We start from the raw sequence: 8,566 nt of genomic DNA, 5'->3' as shown, positions 1-8,566 counted from the left end.
GCTACCCGTAATAACCAAAATTTGCAAAGTAGATGTCATCAGTTGATCCCTTTCGCTGACAAAGAGTTGATTAATTGTCATTGACAAGAAATCCTTCACCACTTTTTATATCTTTTTTGTTGGTAATGCTGGCTCTTTTTTGGACAACTGATAGGTGGAAAAGGACGCATATGATCTGTATAAAGAAAACAACATCAGACAACGAGTGGTAATAAGAGTGGTAAATTGTTTAATGAAAAGTCACCAAGCAACTTAACTTTCACCATTTCACCCGTAACGATATGACATGGTGAATATGAATTCTATAGGGATGGCAACCAGTACCCGAGTACTTTATCAAACATCCGAGTACCCGAGTACCAAATCACTACTCGAGTACTCGAAAAGATCCACACGATTTACAGACGATTCTATAACAATTAAAACTTTTGTTTCGTGTTCATCTTTATTCTGCTTCGATAAACAATGGCACCGGCACATGTGACTAGTATATATATAACATAGTAACACATGTGACTAGTATATATATAACATAGTAACCACCCTGATATACATTTCATATACAAGCTGATATATATATATATATATATATATATATATATATCAGCTTGTATATGAAATGTATATCAGGGTGGTTCAATTTCCAGGAAGAACTCTACACGGGGTTCCCATGTTACAGTGGTCGGTGGTGTGTAGTATATTTTAGTGGTGCGGCGTGGAATCGAACCTGCGACCCCCGGAATAAAAACAGCCAATACGAAGTCATTTTGAGTGCATAAGTAATATTTACATTTTCACCATATTCCCCACTATATATTGTGGTCTTTAAGTTTGAGAGTACAGCGATCAGTCATTTTTCGTTAAATGTGGAAAAGTTTTACACATGTAAAAAACGAAGTTTCATAAAACGAAAAACTTTTTTATCTTAAGACAGTGTCACTGCTCAATTTCATTAAGTTGAGTGAACATGCTAGTATTAGTACATTAAAAGGAACTTTGCAAGAATTCTCTCAATCCATCGTGACATAGATAACATAATTGGTCGTCATGTACACATATCGTACACATTTCTAGGTGGCGTGACACTCAACAGGTAGCAAGTGAACACGTACCGAAAGCTCTTCACTGCATCACTTGTAGTTAACATACCGTCTGTATAAGTGGTCGTTTCGATAAAGGCTTTTAGTCGTAAGTTCACCATTCTTAAAGGTGTTCAAAAGCACAGATTGCAACACACTGACTTTTTTTCAATTTACGTCTTAAAGCGACTAAGATTTTCCTTGAAACAGCCCCTAGCGAATAAGCCAATATGGTTGTCTCTAATAATGCAAGCTCCTAGAATTAATAACATATCGCCAAGAAAAAGTTGCAATGCTTTATATAACTCAACGTCATGATATTGAGCGAGCATACAGGAAACACACGAAACTGGGGCGAAGAGAACGCGCAAACGAATTATCGTCGCTGAATGTTCAATATCGACTGCATTCCAGGCATGCGCACTCGGTAGGTTCGGTGATGTCGCGGGTGATATCATATCCGAACACCTCGTTCGAGTTGATATCACATATGGAGAAAGTAACAGGCGTCCTTCTTCTGCTAACGTCCTTACAGCAGTTGCACGACTGAAAACAAGACATTGGAAATGCATACTATCGTATTGGTTCAAGTGCGACGTTTATATAGATCATATAATGAAACAGAACTCTGAAAATGGCCAAAGCTATATCATATCATTATTACATTTCATTTTCTCAACGAGTTGATTATTGAAAATACTCATGGTAAACTGCGCCTTTTGGAATATAACTATAAGAGGTCAATCAGAGTGCGAACAAGTGCAAACCGTTGGACAACAATAAAATGACCATAATACTAAGATACACATCATAATAAAGCGGGGCCTAATACGGTTCAAACAAGACATGCACAAGGCAGTTCACTGAATATGGATACAAAATAATTAAGTTGAAAAAAACATCAGCACTTACCCGTTCGAACCCGTCATAGGCGGTTACATCCGGTCTGACGAGAGATCTACACAGTCCCTCGCACTTGTTAATCGTCACACGCCCTGTGCACGTGAGCAAGAGGGGCCCATTATGTGTGTCGATGTACTGCCGGAAACGCATGTCCATTTCCACCGTCTCCATTTTACACTGTTCAACGTCTCCTGATGGCCGTTTTTGTGGCGGCGGGAGAATATCTGATGAATATTTCAATTCATCCGCGTTATGAGGTTTGTTGTTTATCTCTGACGATGCGTTGACATTGTCAGAACTATTTCTACTTTTGTCAAGTTTGTTTTCTGATGCACGTTTCACAAACCTATGGGAACGAAATGTTTGACTTTTACCGTCGTTAATATCTATTCTGTTATTATATCTGTTATTTTTCTCTATTGGATACGGCGGTGTCACTTTTATTCCATCCGTTTCGATATCATCCCTTTTCGCGTAGGAATATTTACTGCCAGTCAAAATTGAATCAATGGGGTACCCGTATTTTCCCGGGGAAAAGTTATAATTCATAGGTCGCAATAATGCTCTGGACATGAGTAAATTGTATAAAAACATATTCTCCATATATTTGTGAGATATTGCCTTCGAAGAAACGTCATCACTTGTTTGATAAAGCCCCAAGTTTGGATCTGAACCGTCGGGCACAGGAACCGAGAATTTCACTCTATGTAAAACCGGTGTTTTCAGTATATTTTCGAGATATTCCTCGCTGGATTCATCAGTGCCTGATTTATGTCTTAATGTGTCGCTACGGGTGTCAATTTGTCCGAATCGTGATTGTCCGAATGTATGAGCGGAAGTAATTAGAATTGCATGATGGAAAACTATCACAAACAGCACCGGGAGGAGCAGCGCCATCTTAGCTCGTAACAGCCTGAAAAATATAAATGGTTATTTTCAAAGTTACAAAACATACAATAATATATTGTGTCATATTCTGCATTATAAATTGAAATAAATATTTTTAAACGTTCTCATAAATCAGCTGACACAAGTCTGCACGTTTTCAATGTCGAACACATAAATCTTTCAAACCCAACTCTCAAAAAAAGAATTATCATCGAAAAGCCTGTCATTATTCATTATTGCACTTGATACATTCAACATGCATTATATTCCATTTTCTTTTAATAAACCGCTAATGTTAGTTCTTAATGTTTGCAAGTATATTCCCATCATATCTCCGTGTATCAATGTAAGGAATATATCTGTACGAGAAATTACAGAAAAGGATCTTGACAAATACTTGTTGAAATGCGAAGTGGCGTTAACTGACAAGAGAAATACGTTGTGAAGCATCATATAAATGTCGCGTCCTCTTCAATCTTTATTGGAGTTCCACTGTGTGATGAAATGGCTGATCCTCGTGGCAAAAGCCAGATAAATACCGAGAAGCACCCACAACAATTATTTCCATAAAAGCCAAAACAAGATCTGTAATACGCCACATTCTATATAAAGACATGGCAGATTCCAGATTGTGCCTTAAGCGTCATTAAATCATCGTAAGAAAGCCGTAAATAAGTTATTAGTCGACTGTTTGGTTTAATGCGTTAAGAACTTCCATATCATTCATGAGGTATGACTTTGTCTTGCCGCTAAGTGCATGAAAATACTCCATTTTAGTCAATATCATGAGATAAATTAACCCTCTACAATTGGCATTTCATTTGCAGTTCGCTCAGAAAATGAAAGAAATAAAAAGTGTGCTGTAGAAAGCCATTTAACAGGAACACATCATGCCTATGCCCATCCCACACAAGTATTTACGAACATCGATACCTAATAAAACGATGGTTAATATATAGGGGCAAGGCCAGAAGCCAAACACAAGGCCGCATAGACACTGTCAGAACGAAAACACAAAACGTTCATAACGTATACTGTATATATCAAACTATTTATATCAATAGTTTAACTAGTTCAATGCCCGCTTTCATCATCATCATCATCATCTGAAGAACCACCACAAACACGACCACCACAACGACCACCACCACCAACAACAACAACGAGACAACGTTTTTTGCCATCGTAATTTCATACCTTTTCTTTTTATTATTGACAATCTTTTACAGTTGGATAATGAAACATCTGATTCAGAACTTTTTTTTAAAATTTGAGAAGAAATTTAATTTCTATATATCGCAAAAAAACACTTCTTCTCGTTCCATCGCGTCTTGTCTGATTTTAATTTGTGTATCATAATAAAGAATGAGTTTTCCTCGTAACAGAAGCGACGACCGATTGAATAGTCCGAAATAAATTGTTCAAATGAATACGATATATGTTCTTGTTTGCGATAAGGTAGACTTCTATACAATAAGTCAATCCACAGATGTCAATTTAAATTGAAATATCAACCTTGAACGCAGTGCATACAAAAAAAGCTTTGGTTAATGTTATAAGGAGTCGTAAATCGTATAATATACAGGGAGTTTTATAAATAAGGCTTGTGATAAAAGAATCAGTGAAATATTAAATCAAGTTAAAAGCAAATAAATGGCAGAAAGCATATTTTCCATTGTAAGCAAACAGTATATCAATGTCGGTAAACAGCATGTCAATGCCAGAAAGCAAACATTTAATGTCAGCCAACAAGATGTCAATGACGGAAAGCATTCAGTCAATGTCAGCAAACACGATGTCAATGACGGAAAGCAAACAGTAAATGTCAGCAAACACGGTGTCATTGTCAGCAAACACGGTGTCATTGTCAGCAAACACGATGCCAATGTCAGCAAACACGGTGTCATTGTCAGCAAACACGATGCCAATGTCAGCAAACACGATGCCAATGTCAGCAAACACGGTGTCATTGTCAGCAAACACGATGCCAATGTCAGCAAACACGATGCCAATGTCAGCAAACACGATGCCAATGTCAGTAAACACGATGTCAATGTGAGCAAACACGATGTCAATGTCAGCCCGCAAGAAGTCAATATCAGCAGATGGTATGTGTCAGCAAGCAAACTGCCAGTGTCAGCCAAAACTTTCACTGTCAGCAAGCAAACTGCCAGTGTCAGCCAAAACTTTCACTGTCAGCAAGCAAACTGCCAGTGTCAGCCAAAACTTTCACTATCAGCAAGCAGAATATCCATGTCAGCAAGAAGAATATCAATGTTTATAGCAAAGAAAATATCAATGTCAGCAAGCAAACTGTCAGCAATCACTATGCAAATGTCAGCAAACAAATTAACAAGGTCAGCAAGCAAAATGTTAATATCGGCAAACACGATGTCGATGTCAGCAAAAAGAATGTCGATGTCAGCAAGAAAGTGTCGAAGTCAGCAAAGAACATGTCGATGTTAGAAAGAAAGTGTCGATATTAGGAAGAACGTGTCGGTATCAGCAAGAAAGTGTCGATAGCAGCAAGGAAGATGTCTATGTCAGCAAGGTGGATGTCGATGTCATTAAGGAACGTATCGCTGTCAGCAATAAAGTGCTGATTTCTAGAATAAGGGTAGATGGCAGCAAGAAAATGTCGATGCTAACAAGGAAGATGTCGAGTTCAGCAAGAAAGATGTCAATGTCAGAAAGGAAGTGGTGTCGATGTCAGTAAGGAAGATGTCAATGCCAGCAAGGAAGATGTCGATGTCAGCAAAAAAGATGTCGATGTCTTCAAAGAAGATGTCGATGTCAGGAACAAATATGTCGATGCCAGCAAGGAAGATGTCGATATCAGCAAAGAAGATGTCGATGCCAGCAAGGAAAATGTCGATGTCAGCAAGGAAGTGTCGATGTCAACAAAGAAGATGCCGTTATCAGCAAGGAAGATGTCGATGTTAGCAAGGAAGTGTCGATGTCAGCAAAAGAAAGTCGATGTCAGCAAAGAAGATGTCGATGTCAGCAAAGAAGATGTCGATGTCAGCAAAGAAGATGTCGATGTCAGCAAAGAAGATGCCGTTGTCAGCAAGGAAGATGTCGATATCAGCAAAGATGTCGATATCAGCAAAGAAGATGTCAATGTCAGCAAAAAAGATGTCGATGTCAGCAAAGAAGATGCCGTTGTCAGCAAAGAAGATGTCGATGTCAGCAAAGAAGATGCCGATGTCAGCAAAGAAGTGTCAATGTCAGCAAAGAAGATGTCGATGTCATCAAGGAAGCATCGATTGTAGCAAAAAAGATGTCGATGTCAGCAAAGAAGATGCCGTTGTCAGCAAGGAAGATGTCGATATCAGCAAAGAAGATGCCGTTGTCAGCAAGGAAGATGTCGATGTCAGCAAAGAAGATGCCGATGTCAGCAAGGAAGATGTCGATATCAGCAAAGATGTCGATATCAGCAAAGAAGATGTCAATGTCAGCAAGGAAGATGTCGATTTCAGCAAAGAAGATGCCGTTGTCAGCAAAAAAGATGTCGATGTCAGCAAAGAAGATGCCGATGTCAGCAAGGAAGATGTCGATATCAGCAAAGATGTCGATATCAGCAAAGAAGATGTCAATGTCAGCAAAAAAGATGTCGATGTCAGCAAAGAAGATGCCGTTGTCAGCAAAGAAGATGTCGATGTCAGCAAAGAAGATGCCGATGTCAGCAAGGAAGATGTCGATATCAGCAAAGATGTCGATATCAGCAAAGAAGATGTCAATGTCAGCAAAGAAGATGTCGATTTCAGCAAGGAAGATGTCGATGTCAGCAAAGAAGATGTCTATGTCAGCAAGAAAGATGTCGATGTCAGCCAGGAAGATGTCGATGTTAGCAAGGAAGATGTCGATGTCAGCAAGGAAGATGTCGATGTCAGCCAGGAAGATGTCGCTGTCATGCTATGGTCACAAATGCTTTAAGAGTCACATGAGATGCTTGTCACGTGTAAAGCGTACTCTAAATGATAATATATTCGAAATAATGCGAAGACAATTTAATCCGATATAAGAACAAAATCGGTTATTGTGCATTAAATATCAGGTTAATCGATCATGCTTGGAGGTTCAACTATTGCTACAATGTATTGTTTCAAGTTAAATGAAGGTTATCCTTTATGTAAATGGTTTATTTATCGACCAAACAAAAGATCCATGTTATATATAAGCTATATTTGCTAATGTCGGGCATGAAAGAAAATATTACATTACAATCTTATGATAAAATGAAAGGACCTGGATATTTAAAAACGAAACGATTTATGAAGATCACATACAGCAGATAGAGAACTTCACTTATTCTTATCTGGCTTATTGAAATCATCTATCCATTTCAACGTTTTCAGTGCAATAGACTCGCTCCTTAAAAGGCCTTTTTCTTTCGCTCACAATGCATATCCTCATTGCCCTTTGCTATATCTCCTGAACAATACATATTTAATGATATATTTTTATACTTAAAATGACGCATGCTATAAGTTGCCTAAAGTCCCTTGTGAAAGTTTAATCTCGGGGCCTTTGTCTGCTAATAAAACACGACGGACAGATACAAAGCACGGAAATCCCATTGGAAATGGCCGTTCAATTCATGTTTATAATAACTTATAAAATGTAATTACTGTAACCACGATTCAGTCTGGAATGGAGATTTCCTTGGAAAGTTTGTAAATGTTGATTTTAATTAGTCTCAGATGGAATAAATTAAAGTTTGCTCCACAAGTAATAATTAGTTGATTGGCTATACTCGAACGACTAAAAAAATACCTTGACCAGAAATATTTTTAGCTTCGTTATTTTTTTCGATTTTCATTACGGACTAAAGGCATTAGGAAGTAAATGTAATAATCTCCCATCCAACCCCTTAGATTGTAATGCACCAGTCAATTGTAACCACGGCCCCCAGGTCCGGAGGTATACCGGGGATAGCCGGGTAAAAGGGCCGTGTTTTTTCTTTCCAGGTGGCCCCGCAGGGCCGGGTGACCGCGGTGGTTTTGTCTAAGCGCCAAATTAAGCTGAAATTGGGCCTTATATAGAGTCTCTGGGGTGCGGGGGCATTTGGCCGGGGTTTAACCATCAGTTCGTCCCCGCAGTGCGGGGATTTTACCCGGAGTTTGCTGGACCGAAAGTCAAAGTCCCGGCTATTTCCCGGACCTGGGGGGCCGTGGTTACAATTGACTGGTGCATAAGTCGGGAGGGGCAAAACAAACTATTTTTAATTGTGGCCTCATTATTATTTCTTAATTGGCAGAGCCTTAAATAAACCATTTCCTTTTGTACTCACGTGCGGAATGTTTAATACATTTTGATAGCAATAAGAATAGCTTACGAAGCTTAACATTTATATCCAATTTAAAGGTGGTACCCTACAAATAAGATCAGATCGATTGATCTCTGTACTCTATATATCTCGTCACGTGACTTTAATCCTTTAACCACTCAATGTATACATTGTGATCAAGCCCTGGAGTCTGTGATATGTAAACTGATTTCACTTTTTCAAATCAGTTTAACGTCCGATGCGGGATGAATTAGACTCAAAATTTTACTATTAATATTTTATTTTTCTTGTTTTAAATTTAACCATACCTAAATAAAGATGTCGAAAAAAGATTTAAAGGACATATCGGAGCTTATCCGGAAAAAACTGTAAGTATGAGTGTTCTATATGCAGGTTTAATCCAGGC

The 8,566-nt window shown here is 38.4% G+C and overlaps 2 protein-coding genes across 2 annotated transcripts; one reads left to right on the top strand and one right to left on the bottom strand.

Moving 5' to 3' along the window:
• Positions 1-1,472: 1,472 nt before the first annotated feature.
• LOC128235004 (partner of bursicon-like) lies at positions 1,473-2,879 on the bottom strand. The gene is made up of 3 exons (XM_052949680.1): positions 2,857-2,879; positions 1,992-2,328; positions 1,473-1,625 (listed from the first exon to the last, which is right to left on the bottom strand). Exons 1-3 carry the CDS (start codon positions 2,877-2,879, stop codon positions 1,473-1,475), a joined length of 513 nt encoding a protein of 170 aa, XP_052805640.1.
• A 1,644-nt stretch (positions 2,880-4,523) lies between these two features.
• On the top strand, positions 4,524-6,806 carry LOC128234995 (uncharacterized). Its single transcript, XM_052949672.1, has 3 exons — positions 4,524-5,045; positions 5,561-6,096; positions 6,185-6,806. Exons 1-3 carry the CDS (start codon positions 4,524-4,526, stop codon positions 6,804-6,806), a joined length of 1,680 nt encoding a protein of 559 aa, XP_052805632.1.
• The last annotated feature ends 1,760 nt before the right edge of the window (positions 6,807-8,566 follow it).

This window comes from Mya arenaria, chromosome 1 (genome assembly GCF_026914265.1).
Source record: "Mya arenaria isolate MELC-2E11 chromosome 1, ASM2691426v1".
NCBI lineage: Eukaryota > Metazoa > Mollusca > Bivalvia > Myida > Myidae > Mya > Mya arenaria.
This window is presented reverse-complemented; position numbering and strand designations above follow the sequence as displayed.

What these genes read in the sequence shown, in the direction of transcription:
- LOC128235004 (XM_052949680.1), bottom strand. Translation starts at nt 2,879, where the DNA reads ATGGCGCTGCTCCTCCCGGTGCT. An exon ending in GCGCTGCTCCTCCCGGTGCT is followed by an intron (nt 2,329 to 2,856) that starts GTTTGTGATAGT and finishes TCGTTCCCATAG; the next exon opens with GTTTGTGAAACGTGCATCAG. An exon ending in CCTATGACGGGTTCGAACGG is followed by an intron (nt 1,626 to 1,991) that starts GTAAGTGCTGAT and finishes TCTTGTTTTCAG; the next exon opens with TCGTGCAACTGCTGTAAGGA.
- LOC128234995 (XM_052949672.1), top strand. Translation starts at nt 4,524, where the DNA reads ATGGCAGAAAGCATATTTTCCATTGTAAGCAAACAGTATATCAATGTC. An exon ending in TCAGCAAGCAAACTGCCAGT is followed by an intron (nt 5,046 to 5,560) that starts GTCAGCCAAAAC and finishes TGTCAATGTCAG; the next exon opens with AAAGGAAGTGGTGTCGATGT. An exon ending in GTCAGCAAAGAAGTGTCAAT is followed by an intron (nt 6,097 to 6,184) that starts GTCAGCAAAGAA and finishes TGCCGTTGTCAG; the next exon opens with CAAGGAAGATGTCGATATCA.